Source organism: Crassostrea angulata, chromosome 2 (assembly GCF_025612915.1).
Source record: "Crassostrea angulata isolate pt1a10 chromosome 2, ASM2561291v2, whole genome shotgun sequence".
Taxonomy (NCBI): domain Eukaryota; kingdom Metazoa; phylum Mollusca; class Bivalvia; order Ostreida; family Ostreidae; genus Magallana; species Magallana angulata.
This window is the reverse complement of record NC_069112.1, coordinates 16061676-16076703: the sequence shown is the minus strand read 5'-3', so window position 1 is coordinate 16076703 and position 15028 is coordinate 16061676. Positions and strand designations below refer to the sequence as shown.

At 31.9% G+C, this 15028-nt stretch overlaps 1 protein-coding gene across 1 annotated transcript in view; it reads left to right on the top strand.

Annotated features, from left to right (window-relative positions):
- Nucleotides 1–15028, top strand: part of LOC128171301 (uncharacterized) — a 53786-nt gene that overhangs the window by 26509 nt on the left and 12249 nt on the right. Inside the window, exon 2 of the mRNA XM_052837072.1 lies at nt 5958–6537. Coding sequence (XP_052693032.1) covers nt 5988–6537 — 550 coding nt within the window. The 5' untranslated portion in view covers nt 5958–5987. The remainder of the gene's footprint in view (nt 1–5957; nt 6538–15028) is intronic.

Genomic DNA, 15028 nt, shown 5'->3' with positions numbered 1-15028 from the left:
AGTTCAACTCCTTGCCATTCATAATCGCAAACAATTGTGCCATCTCGCAATGTATCTGCGTGAGGCTGGTAAAAATGGGAATGTCGGACTATTCGTACATCCAACTAATGTATTACCATTATAATTATTATTTACATTTGTTATTTATTGATGCATAGTATCTCTCCTCCTATGAATGTGCATTTATGAATACTATTTTTGTAGAATATTGTATAATACAAGCAGTGACGTGTGCTTTGCTTAAATATAGTGAATAGATATATTTATTATTATGTACATAGGTTACAACTGTTTATAATTCATGTGGATTCTAGCAAATAAACAATACAATACAATCACAAATAGAACAAAAGACCCATGGGGCCACATCGCTCACCTCAGCAACAATGGCTTTATATGGGTGTTAAAAGGATATTGTGCCATATGGCCCCTCGGTAGAAAAACAAATAAGAATACCACAATGTAAACTGTATCCAATTTATATAATTAAATATAATTGCGAAGGCCATTGGTTTTCACTATCACTAAGCACAGTTGAATTGCTAATAATTTGAATCTTAGACTTTAATATGATATGAAGAGGCGCATGAACAGAGTACATAGTAAAATTTGCTACAATAAACTGATCAAGCTTTGAAAATACATCAGGGGTAGTTATATCATAATGCACAACGTTCATGCCCCTTGGGCCAATAAATGTATAATCTTCATTCATACTCAAATTAAAAATACTTCAAAATGTTTAATCCACTACTATTACATAAAGATAATAACATGTTACCCAAATCATTGACGATCACGTCAGGATTAATTCTACTTTGAAGACGTGCGTCTAAAACATTAAATAAAGCTTCACTAAAATATCTCAAAACATTATTATGTATTATATCTTGCATTATAAAATCATTTGCATTCGCAGTTCTTGCATTAGTTTCACCAATCAACACAACTTTTTTAAAAGTCAGATATTTAACAATTTGGTTTTCTAGCTCACTGAATATATCACAATCATAAGCTTGGTAAAAAGTTGAACTGCTTGGTGGTATATACAAACATGCTAAACACAAATCTTCAGAACCTTTTGATAGACATTTATCAAGCTTACGTCATAATATAGTGTCATACATATTTTCAAGAAAAGATACATATAATGCCTAATTTTTTCACGAATTAAAATAACACAACCACCTCCTTGTTTTGATTTTGAACGCACATTCTTTGACAAACAAAGCTTTGACATCCTTCCACGTCAATAGAGAAATTATTTTCTATCCAATACATTATAGAATGTAGTACAGGAATTTTTTATCACTAAATTTACTAGCAAAACCCCCGTTTATGTTCCAGCTGATTATCTTCACGAAATCTCCCTCCAATTGCCCCTAAACTTCACCTCTGCCATATCCTGCGCCCTCTGATGGCAGGGGATAGTTTCGAAGGAAAGGCCCGGTCAAAATTTTAAAATAAAGGGAGAACCCGAGGTTTGGCTGGTTATCTGAGGTGTATAAATTGCTTGAATATTTATTGCTTACATGTTTTGGATGGAGGAGCTCATGACAATGTCATTGATATATGACACTTTAATGCTGGTAGCACTTTTCATCAGATATTGAATGAAAATACGAAACTGTGGCCGACATTTTCACTTTCGGTTTTGTGCTTGAAAAGTAGGATGGGTTCAGAACACGAAATGTCACTCGGAAAGAAGGTGATTGACCCCCCTCCCCCCCCCCCCCCCCCATCATTTGGTTATTAATTACATGGGTATACATTAAGCTACCAATCCTTCCAATCCTATGGTAGATTATGGCAGTTGCTCGGGACTGGGGGTGGTGCTGGACCCGTGGAAATGTTAAAAAGGGCAATTTTTCAGATAATTTTGAGACCGGTCATGGCTATTTTATATAATATTATATGTAAATAGTCCTTTTTTTATTCTGAATTTTTTTAAAATTCTCAGGAGTCGAGACCATGTGTCCCTTGCATGCAAACCAATTTTGGCAAATTTAAAAATCCACTGAAAAATTAACTCACATATCTGAGCACTATCTGCCTCACATTTGCTCGACCAAAAAAACTATCCCCTGTCATCGTAGACTCATCATCCTCGGGGTCATCTCTGCCAGCCTCGGTGTTCATGGTGTCTCCTGTCTCTCCCATGTATAGCTTGCCATCAATGCATATTTTGTCACTTTTCAATTCAGCCCTTCTCTTTTCCCTCAATGGTTTTCTCACGGGCATCAAAGCCTTTCGTTTCTCGACGATTTCTTTAGAAAATTGTTCCCGTATATTGTACTTCTTGTTTTTGAGCTTGTATTCAGATGTCCTGAAACTTTTCCTTACCCTGAAGTAGAAGAATTTCACAACCATAGTCTTTGTTTTGTTATTCTGGAATCGTCCGACCCCATGAGCAAGCTCGATATTATCTTTAATGCCAACACTGTTTAGTTCTGCTTCACATGTACAGAACTCGTTGATCAGGTTCACACAGTTCTCCTCTCCACTGCCGTGGTATTCTGCGAGTCCGAAAAAAAGCAAATTGCCCCTCATACTTCTAACCTCCAGATCCATAAATTGGCCTTGTAATTGTTTATTCACTATCTTTCGTTCCCTAATTTCCTTAACTATTTTCTCAACGTCTCCTCTTAGGCTTGTCTGAAATTTCCCCATCGTGCTACCCAAGTTACCGGTAACATTCTCGAGATTTCCAACTCTAGTCAATTTTCGACATTTTGGCGTCAAGTTCACCGATTCGAATCGTTAATTGATCTACCCATGCTGGTTGCGCAGTGTTCGAATGTGCGGGCGGTGATGTATTTTTGAACGTGCTGATGTCGACTTGCCCGCCAATGGCTCTCCTCCCTGTTTCGGCTGTTGAACCATCCAAAGATAAATCGTCTCTTGTTGTCCTTATTGTCCTTCGATATTATGGGACATACACAAAGAGCTTTGTATCACACAGACACAGATACATCACATAAATTAAGAAATAGATCTCCTCTCAAAAACTCTGAACGTCCACTCCTAACGCATGCGCACTCTATCACTCTATAAGGTCAAACTATTTCATAACAGTTGGGAGAAAAGTATTTATATGTATTACAAATTTTCAAAATAAATGAATTAGAATTTCCTCAGCCTTGATTAAAAATATTCCACACAAATTTGCAAAATGTCAATGTTTTGAACATCTTTAATTATTATCGTCATATAATAATAATTTCTTTTCTAAGTTGTACATGTAGTTCTGTAGATTAATATGAAACGAAAGCTATGGCACAGGGAAAACAATTGACCATTGGATAAAAGGAGATTTTTAACTTTATACTGAAATTTATTTTCTCAGTTTTAAATTCGCTTTTTCAAACGAGAGTTACAACGCACATGAACATTTTTTTTTCAAAGTACATTGAAATGGTTGAATTAACGCACTTTGATTAAAAAGTTCAAAGTCTATTTGAAGTTGTTAAGACCCTCAAATATTATAGTTAAATGTGTTAACCTAGTTTAGCACTACGAGACATTCAAAAGAGAATCGATGAGATTTTTTACTTTCATAAATAGCAATTTCGCAATGAAAAGGCTTGTCGATAAGATCATTTTAAAATATGATTAATTACTTCTGAAGAAAAATAGTTTAAGAGTTACTTTAAATTGAGATATGTATATCAAAATATCGAATGAACTGCAGCAATTAGTCGTCAGCCATCCTTCCTTATAATTTATCTTTTTACTTTGTGAATATTTATTTTTGAAAAGCAAGTATAATCCTACGATGAATATTAAGGGACACAATAGCTAACCTATATACGGCGTTCAAAGATTAATGAACAAATATAATGACAAAGCATATCAAAAACAATGGTAAAACATTTTTTTTTTAAATGAATACAAGAAAATTTCAGGCTTAAATTCTTATTTGTGAGTTGATATCATTATGTTTTAACGATTGTACATGTAACTAACTTACTTTATATAGTATTACCTAAATACATTTTTTGGTTTAAATTTTAGAAAGAGATTCATGCCTAGAAACTTGCAGATATATAAGTTTATGGAATTCATATGATGTTTATACATAAACTTAGACTTGGTTATTACTTTTATAGTCACTAAATGTATCCAACTTTATACTGAATCATAACTAAAAATAATTCAAACGTTAGATATGTGTTTGATTTCTTCAAATCATCAATTCCCATTCCTAATTTAAGCAATAATTTCAGAAAAACTATCATTTCTGTTTGAGGCCCCATATTTCCAAAATATGACATAGGTTACACATACGCTTAAAAATAAATGAACATCTTAGGTCCCTATCTTTATATCCATGATGTTTTTGTATAATTGACATTATTAGTATTTTAACATTCTTAAGTGTCTTGTTATCAAAAAATGTTGATGTACACTCTTGATGCACTTTGAAAAATTGTATAGTGCGAGGACTTGGTCCCAAATTTAACGCAATTAGAAAACATTTTCAAGGTGCGTTGATTTTGTCCAAAATTGAAAGCACTTTAAAATTTATTTTCAAAGTGTGTAATTTTTTTTCAAAGTGCCAATTACTTTTAAGGTACTAGTATACGTTTACTCAGAATGAAAACAAATCTACTGATAATAATGTAAAACCATCTAGTGTGTGTTATAGACATTTCATGTTAGTGTTATTTTTAACTTTCTAAAAAGTAGGTCAATAACCTACTTTTGAGTTAATGGCCAATGAATATTTTTGAAAAATTATGAAAAATCCATAAAACTTTTACACTATGACTGCGCTTTTCTTATTTGTGAAAATAATACAAATTGCTTAAATCTTTTAAAAATGAAAAAAAAGTTTATGAATGGCAGTGACACTTAATAGACACAAAGCATTTAGTTTTCATTCAATTGTTATAAATATTCCAAACAGAATTCCCTCTATCAGTTTTTTTAAATCCCTACCCATTTTTGATTCAATTTAACGAAAAACTGAATGATAATACTAGCAATACAAAAACATTTATAGCATTAAACGAAGTGTATTGACCCTACTCTACAGGCATAATACTTATATGAGGTCAATGATCAAAAGTTTGAGATATGGTGTCTTTTATCGTTTTAAGCATTTTTCAATATTTTTGTAGTGAGTGCCATTCTATTTTCTAAATGAAAACGTGGAATAAAACCAACAGAAATTATGCAAAATTATGTTGACTAACAAATAAAATCACAACTTTCAATATTACAGCACTATCAAATATAATTCAGTGAAAAACAAAATCTGAAACTTTTAGACCGAATTTCCTCTGTTTTGTTTAAAGTCCAACTTTGTTTGAGCCTAATTTCATAATATAATAATAATATCGAATGTTACGTCAATAATAATTCATTTCATAGATACGTTTTGTGTTTAGAACAAATTTTACTCATGACATTGAACTTTATAACAATCCGAATATGAGAATTTAAACCCTGAGTAAGCATGTAACGTCCTTAAATGAATAAAATTGTCCATTAAATAAAGGAGGATCTTTAACCCGAATGTCCTCTACTTCTATAAGAGAAGGTATTTTACCCTAGCAACATCTCTATTTTCTGAACATCTTTTATTATATACACCATATAATAAGAGTTAGTTTCTTAGATATCTATGAGTCAAAGGCTATAGCAAAAGGAAAATAAAATTGATCATTTGATCATTTGATAACAGAGGATATTTAACTCGGATTTCTACTATCTTTATTCAGAAAAATGACCACTACTTTGCAAAACAGTAATGTTTTCAACATCTCTTTAACTGTTAAACTGTATTGGAAATTTCCTTATTTAGTAATAGTTCTACACAGTTATACGAGTCAAGTAATGTTCTAAATGAAAATATAATGAAAATTCTAAAGGTTCTGTGTGACATGCACACATTATATCCTGAAAGTGTGATACAGTTTTAGCATACAATCATGAAATATATTTTTTTGCAGAGATGTTGATGATTCGTGGCACGCAACAAGATGGCTCTATCAAAGTATGAATCAACCCGGGAAACCACAAACCTTGCGCGCGTAGGTCGCATTATTCTGGGTCCATGCACTGATATACTACTGGATATTCTTAAGAAAGAAATATCACCCTCAGCCCTGTCCCGCAAGCTGAAAACGTTTATTGGTAAAACACCAAAACACAAAAAGTGCCCGATCAGTTTACAGCAGGCACAACTCGTATATGGCGGAAAGTACCAAGACTTCGATATCACATTGCTCTACGTTCTTTTCCGTAACGTGTGCTCAATCCCACCACACGCAAATCAATGGGGAAATGATCCTAGCACAGGAGATAGGAGTCTGTCAGCAAACATAGAACGAATTCGTATTATTCGAAACCAATTTTATGGACATCCTAAGAAAATTTCTCTTTCTGACACAGTTTTCAAAAAAACATGGAACAATATTTTTCAAATTATTAAAGAACTAGAGGGATACCTGTCAAATGGAACCACATATCAGGACGCTGTAAAAGAAATAAAAATATGTTCTATGCAAGATGCTATTGTTCAGCGTGAAGGTAATATACCTTTTGTTTTAAAAAAATCAATGATTATATAATTTTTTTTTAAAACTTTCAAACATATAGTCTCAAATTGGAATTCAAAATGCTTACATAGACTTGCAGATAAATAATTATAAAACAAGCGTTTACAAACCATGCTTTGTTTTGACCCCCCCCCCCCAATAAAAAAAAGCCCCCAAAACGCTCAGCTATGTTAAGAAAGGTATCAGAATTCTACCATGTGAGAGTTAGAAAAATTTGCATAAGCATTAATTAACAAAGATATACCGAAATGAATATGACTAATTATTGGATTAGATTATTTCAAGAAAGGTGTACTGAAATAAAAACATCAACTATTATTTATATATCGCGAAATCATTAAATTCCTAAGTCGTCTGATGACGTGTCGAGGTTGACTACATCACATCGGCGCTTGCAGCTGTGATAAGTATAAACATTTGGACTTAAGGAGTCTCGGGGGAGAATGTTTCAAACATACGATTTCCTTTAATTTTTTTATAGTGAAATGCCAACTTATGAGAAAACTATGTGCAAAATATAAAGTAAATTGACCGGATAGTTTATCTGTTTGCTGCGATCAAATTTTGGTCGTATGTCCGATTCATCACCGACATTCTATATAGGATTATATAGGAAAATGAGGGTTTTCATTTTCAATTTCATTTTTAAAAAATTACAAACATACGATTTTCTTTTAATTTTCAGCGATGAAAGGTTAACGTATAAGTAAACATTTTGCCAAATTAAAACGAAATTGACCGGATGGTTTTTATGCTATCCGCCCTCATAGTTTGATCCTATGAACGTGCCGTGCCAGCCATTTTACGTAATATAGAAATGTATATAAAAAAAAAAAGGATGTTTACGAATAAAATTCAATTTTTTGTAGTAGAAGAAAAATACCTTTCCACTCACACAGAACGTAAAAGGATCGCGTATATGTTTTTATTTTGCAAATTATAGTTTTGATTTTAATTATTGACGCTGCAATAGAAAGTGCACGACGTTTATTTTTGTCGATTGTTACGTCAGAGTATCAACTGACGTCATCGTAAGACGTTGATTCCGACGACAATAACGTCGATTTTGAAGAAGCGGCGAGATGATTAAAATACTTATGACATTATTCTAACGATTCCATTTACTAAATATAATTTTTTGATAAGTCGTTTTTTTTAACATAAAAACGTTACATGATAATCCGTATATTTGAACATTTTACTTAACATTTGCGTTTTACAACAGTAATGCGCAATACCCTGCGCAGAGAGCGCAAAATTTTAAACCCGCTACCGAACTTAAGTGATATATCTGGGAATTTAACTCATTTACAACCAATGTGGACGGAAATCGGGATAGGATTTAACTGAACAAGGTAGGATTTATATGTACTTTCCCTAGATATTGTTTTATATAATTCAGTACTATGGAATAAAAGAAAAACGAAACGAAATTCCTCGGCTTCGATTTTGCTTACTTGTTAATTTACATTAGTTTTTCATGTATTATTGTCTTTAAACATCAGTTTGGTGACTCGATCAGACAAAGTAAATGTTCTGCGTTTTGCTAATTTTGATCATAAAGAGTGTTGAGGCTCATTGAAGCTTTTTACTAGTCTCATATCGCGATAATATTATAGCTCGCATTTCCTCATGTTCAAGAAAATGTAAACAATGGAAAGTCCAAACACTGTATGCGCTAGCACTACAAAGGTTACTGTGAGGATCTGGATGGAATATAGACAAGACTGTATTGTTGTTTATGTAAATCGAAATGTATTATTTCATTTAGCCTTATATTATGAAGATTACATGATTAGACAAAATTAAAGTGTTGTTCAAACAGAATTTTCCACACATTTTAAAGAATAAACATTTGATAATGTCTGTTGTGATATTAATGAAATTAAAATTACTATTAATATATTAGTGTGCACAATGAGTTATTTTCAATTTTTATGTTATGTTTAGAACAATAGTTGCTAATTATCATATGACATATCATTCATTTTCAGGATTATTTAAGCAGTAAATGGTCCACTGGAGACACTTTTTCGGGGTGTTGATAAAAAGTAGGTACTCTATAAATATTTCTTTAACTCACCAACTTCATGTATATTTGGTTGTTGTTTTTTTTTTTAAATCATATTACTATATATTCTAACCTATCATAATATTTTTCATTTATACATATTGAAATAAAATTTGAAATTAATAAATATTCATCATTTCAGGCATTGGTTTTTTTATCAACTGCACTGCCTCTTAATTTAAAAAAGACAGACGAAAAGAACATGTACTGTGCAAGAAGATTGGTCAATTTCCATAAATTCCACTTCATGACTGAATAAACCTGAAAATCAGAAAACACTAGTCTTGTTGAGCAGTTAGTCACAAAAGAGCAATCTCTATAGTATTTGTCAACTTGATTATTATAAAAAATTCTTGATAAAAATAGATTTTTTTGCTTTATTTATTAGAAAAATACTAATTATAACTTCAAGTAAACCTGATCATATATTAAAAGTATTTCTTATTTATTTACCAGCAAGATAACATAAACCATTATGAAACATTAATGTGTAAATTACAAACTCAACACTTAACCATGTTAAACCCCCCACCCTTTCTCCCCGCCCTTATAGAGGCAAAAGATGAATTATTTTTTCCAATTTCAACAATTTGGTAATGATGACTGGTGTGAACAGAAACAACATTCTAACATTATTTTAGTGATATCGCAGCTTTTGATTTTTTTATGAATGAAAATTGAAATCATGATCTTAGTCAGTGTTGCGTTTGAATTTCACGCAAATGACGCCGAAAAAAATAGGCGGTAAAATGCAGTAGTGCAAGGGCATACACTTGATCAAATATATTGAAAATTAACATGTTTTACCATTATATCCCCATTATATCAAAAAGTGCTGGGAGCTGTTCTAAATCACTACGCATTTTATATAAATAAGCGTTAATTGTGGGAATTCCTTGCAAAATGCTGTTCATACACTGTTTACGTTGAATTTAATAATTGTTTTTTTCTTGGATATTTCAAGCAACTAGCACTTTTCGACATATTTGATGTTCATTTTACAAGTTAGAAACAAAAATATTTATATTTGTTTATATTAAGCCCTTGCACTTTGCAATTTTCCGTGTTATTCCTCATTCATCTATTTTTAGCAGTATCACGTGACAGGGTGTTCTCAAAATTTGCCCATGCTATAACGAATTATCTAATTTGTATATCGATAAAATATCACTTTGTGTAACAATATTTTGGAACTGAATATCAATATTATTCAAAGGCTAACATTTTATGTGATAAATATCGCTATTTTTTTATGGACACCCTTAACATAGCTGAGCGTTATGTACCTAAAAATGTTTTTATTTTGTACTTAATATTATTGCTGAAGAGCAAATAAAGGAATTGCGAAAATGTTTGCAATGAAAATAATCGATTTGTAATTTGATTATGGATATTTACTTTGTAAATGATATTAAGACTCTGATGCTTCTTGATGTGACTGGGACATACGCACAAACACAACATATGAAGTTAGAAAATGGTGTATTATTAGAAAAGGACACCTGGCCTTTTTTTCTCTTTTCTTACATGTCTGCCGTTGGAAACGGAAGACCCTCTTGTTATTCTACGGTTTCTTTTTTCTTTATTATTGGACCCTATTGTTACCTTTTCTTTATTTGTGTCTTCAATTTTCAACGGAAGACCTTAGTGGTTTTCTAAAGATTCTTCTTCTCTATTATCATTCTTTTTCTGACTTTTTTTTAGAGCGTTATATCTCAAAAACCAATCAATCGATTTGCAGCAAATTTTCAGGACTGAGTAGCCATGGTCATTACTCGGGATTTTAAAATTTTGAGCTGATGACGACACTTCCGGTTTTAAATTTTGGGGATTTTGTGATTTTTTACTGGTGATATTGTCCACAGAACTCTTGCGAAAATTATCGTATTAGAAAAGCGGAACTTTCAGGAATCGAAGATAAATGAGTCTAGATAATGGGATAAAGTAGAATACAGGCAATGCGTTAAAGTTCGCCTGGGCTCGAACATTGGCACTAATTTTTTTCACGAAATCTTCGCACAATTTATGTAATATCGTTTGACGTATAAATATTTTGTTAATACATGTGTAATGCAAACGAAGTGTCAATTAACACGGACTTTTTATATCAAGAAAAAGGGGCTGGCCCCTCAAATTAGGGGCCAAGATGGCTCTAAAGTCTTTTTGCAATAACTCTTTACTTAACAAACATTTGTTATTAATTATAGAAGCACACATGTGTGCTATATGCTGTATATCAAAACACATCGAAACTGAAGTTATATGTTACGTAATTAAGGGTTTCAAGGGACCAGAAGTCCAAAACTTTTATCATTAATATATAGAATAGAAGAATTTTTTTTGAGAAGCGTTGTTTAGAAAAATGTTTAGAATAATGTTCTTAACAATATGATACCTAAAAAAAATTGTGTCGGTGGTCCCGGTAAGGAGTTTTAGGGTCAGACCCTAAAACACAGTTGTTCAGATATCTTTAGAACGGTCAACAATTCCTTAACACTTGTTGAACAAAATGTGTGTTTGTACTTACGATACATTTTATTTGGTATCAAAGAAAAGGGAGGACTGGCCCTTCAAGTTCGGGGCCAAGAGGGCTCTAAAGTTTTCTTATAATAACTCTTTACTGAGAAATAATTTGTTATTGATCGAAGAAACAAAAATGCTCATTGTACAGCTGTTTATCCATACAATACCTTAGTTTAATCATACATAATACGTAATTAGGGTCTCAAGGGTCCAGAGGTCCAAATATCTTATCATTAATATCTAGAAAAGGAGAAGTATTTCGGAAAGCATTGTAAAACAAAAGTTGCTCAAAATAATGCTCTTAGCAATACAATACCTTAATCCAAGCGGACATGTCAACTTTGAAACAACGTTGTTTCAGCGTCAGACATCAACGTTGAAAAAAGGTTGCATATGAAAGTGAAAAAAAAAATTAATGTTGTTTCAACGTTAAAATTCAAGATTCAACGTAGAAAAAGTGTTAACATCTGGTTGAAAATCGATATGTAGATTTGACGTTGAGAAAAAGTTAAAATTAAGTGACGTTTTTGTTAATTTATTCTTATACACATATTTTGAATTATGTTGTGCTGTTTAATGTGTTTTGACACTTTATTAAAAGAAGATGTGATCCAAATGTAAAAACGTTGCTCTTCATTTAAATCCTAGTAATATACGAGTACATCCTTTCTTAAACAGCTTTTGTATTAAGTCCTTGTTAACATGTTGAACTTTGTATTTCATAATGTTTTCCATAACGCTGTTGGGAAATGAACACAAAGAACCACGCGTACATTCCGCAAATGGTAGTTATGCTTGTTTTCCATATAAAAAAAGGAGGTAAACACAAAAACGTAGAATTCACAATAATCAGGTCATCATTCGCACTCTGCAGACTGTTCTAAAAATAACTCCCACAATATTCAAATTTAAAATATAAAATAGTCACAACAGTTCAAAAGCTTAGAAATACTGCATTTTACTGTACATAAAAACCGTGTATGACTGCACGAGGTGTACCTAAGAATTGAATTTCTTTGTTCACCAATAGCGTCTTTAGTGTGAAGCTGACATAAAGCAGCCTCGTAAATTGCAAAACTCCCAAGATCGCCAGTGCTTGCAGTTGTGCTGGGTCTGCACATACCCTTATCATTGGCCTAGTTAAAATGCAATTAGCCATTTGCTGTACGCACAGCTCAATCTCAATTTTCTTGTATCAAAACAATCTTTTATTTTAAAATGTAATGGAAAAAAAAATATCTAACATTTCACAAAAAGAAAATCTTTGATATTAAAATAGAAAAAACAACAACATAATAATTTACTTCGAAATCAAATAAGATGAAAATACATTCAAATTAATATAAATATTTGTAAAACACATTATTTCTTACTTCCACAATTTACAAAATATAAGTTAAAGCTAAATTCTAAAATGATAAAAAATTGAAAATATGAGGTCAGTTTCATTTCAGAAACCTCAACGTTGAATCAACGTTAGACAATGGTTGATCAACGTTGCAACTTGAATTCAACCTTTCCTCAACGTTGAAACAACGTTGCATGCCCACTGGGATCTTTTTTGTTGGTGGCCCCAGTAAGGGGTTTAAGCGTCGGACTCTAAAACACACTTGTTCAGGTATCTCGAGAACGGTTAACAATTCGTGAACACTTGTTGAACAAAATATGTTTTTTTTTTATAAAACCTTTTGTTTGATATCAAGAAAACCCTTTAAATAAGGGGCCAGGACGGTTGAAAATCTTTTTGTTTTAACTTATTCCTGAGCAATAATTTGTTATTAATCATAAGTAAGAAAACATAACTTTTAAAATGAAATTAGACTGAAAACCTTTCGAAAATCGGACGTTGCATTACGGAGATATTGAGGTTTAAAAATTGATATTCCCGGAAATTTTGATTCCGCATTCTTGGCTCAGAAAACATTTTTATGTAAAATTTTGAATAACTCGTACCAAAAATAAGTCGACAATTGTAAATCGTACTTAAAAACATTTGAACTTTCATTTGCTAAGCCGTTCTTGGTTTTTGTTAATTTGTACTCAGAATCAATCGAATGTAAACTAGTACCAAGAATTATTTAATGCTTTTTTGATTGTATGCATTTAATAAATCAAGTTTTATGTTCAGGTAAATGACTTGGTATTCTTACTGCTCAATTTAATTTGATATGATTACAATCAAATTTAAAATTGTTGTACAGTAGGTCCCTTGTGTTACGTAAACCCTGGACTCTTTTTTTAATAGTTGTTGAGATCCTCTCATTAAACCATATTTTTTCTTTCTACTAAAGTCAAGATGTACTCTAGGTTTTTTCTGCCGTACAAGTGCCCCGGATTCTTATTTTTTAACAGTGTTTTATCTTATCGATTTCATGAAGAAATAGTGAAGTTTAAGACTTTCATTCCCGCCCAATACAAGAAAATTTTAGGCGCCTACAATATCCGACAAAAACAACATGTTAGGGGTTTGGATCAACTGTTAAAAATACAACGTCGCCTAATGATATAAATACCATTATACATTATAATTGCAACGCTTAATGCAATGAATTATTGCGTTAACCGTTGACATTTCCAGCTGTTAATGATATAATGCTGCTTTATGAAATTTTTTGTATCATAAGGCATTATAAATGCACCGAAGCTCTAATGCTTAATGAACAAACAAATATCTACAAGGCGACCGCTAATGATAAACACTTTTTATTACTTGCATTGCAGTTGCACCCTTTAAGGTGGCTCTATACACCACTTTTTGATGACGCAGTACGCTAAAAAGTAAATCTGGAAGCGTGTACTTCCGGTCCCGGCTGATTTGAACTGAGGCAAATTGTATGGGGACCGCTATTTTGAAATATTAGCGAAATGAATAGATTTAATTTGATAATTGGAACATTATAAACATGTAGGGTAGTATGGGACATCTTGATGGTGTGTCGTATTATTTATTGAAATAAACAATAAAATGAAGTATAATTTTATAAATAGTTTTCTTCCATTAAACATTGTCATTTTACGACGTAGCGCAGTGGGTTAGAGATTGCACTACCGATCTGTAAGTCATGAGTTCGAATCCCGCTGAGGATTTAAAAATGTTAACTTTTTCAAATTGTTCTTAACGTTTTGGTAAAATATTGTGAAAGAAAATTCTAAACCGGTGAAACTTTTTCATTATAATGTACATCAATCCATATTAATATCAACAGATGTCCCATACAACCTTAAGGAGATGGGAGGATGGCTTTGAATTTCTCCCAGTTTGGCATATATAAATCCTATAAAAGATAAATTTCCCCTTTATTTATTTGACTTGGTTTTGCATTAGGGAGAATATATTTAGTTATATAGGTCTATAATGAAATGTGCATGTATTTTTCATTCCAAAACAATATTCAGGAAATCTTCAATTGAAAAGTCCCCAAGGTGTATGGGCCTTGGGACTTAGGAACAATAATTCTCACATGAGGAACTTTCATACCAAGTAAAATTTAATAAAAATGGTATGATTTGCATTCAAATATTTATGTAAGAGTAAGGAGATATGAAAATATATATGTTTTGGGGAAATACTAAAAGATTTGCAACATTTAAATTTTTCAATGTTATGAAGTGTTATATTTTTTGAAAGTGTCTTAAATAATTAGGTCTTTCAACCTTCCAGGTGAAAGACCTTTTGTATTTTTGTGTTGTTTTTAAGGTTTTCCGCTGGGAGCGGAAAACCTTACTATTATTCTGAAAAATTTTCAAATTTCTTATTATTTTTTTTTTCTTCTAGACGCCAACTTTGATCCTTAATATCTCGCTCGTTTGTTCATCGATTGTTTTGAAATTTTCAGGACTGATAAAATGCCGTGTGATGTTGTCGTTG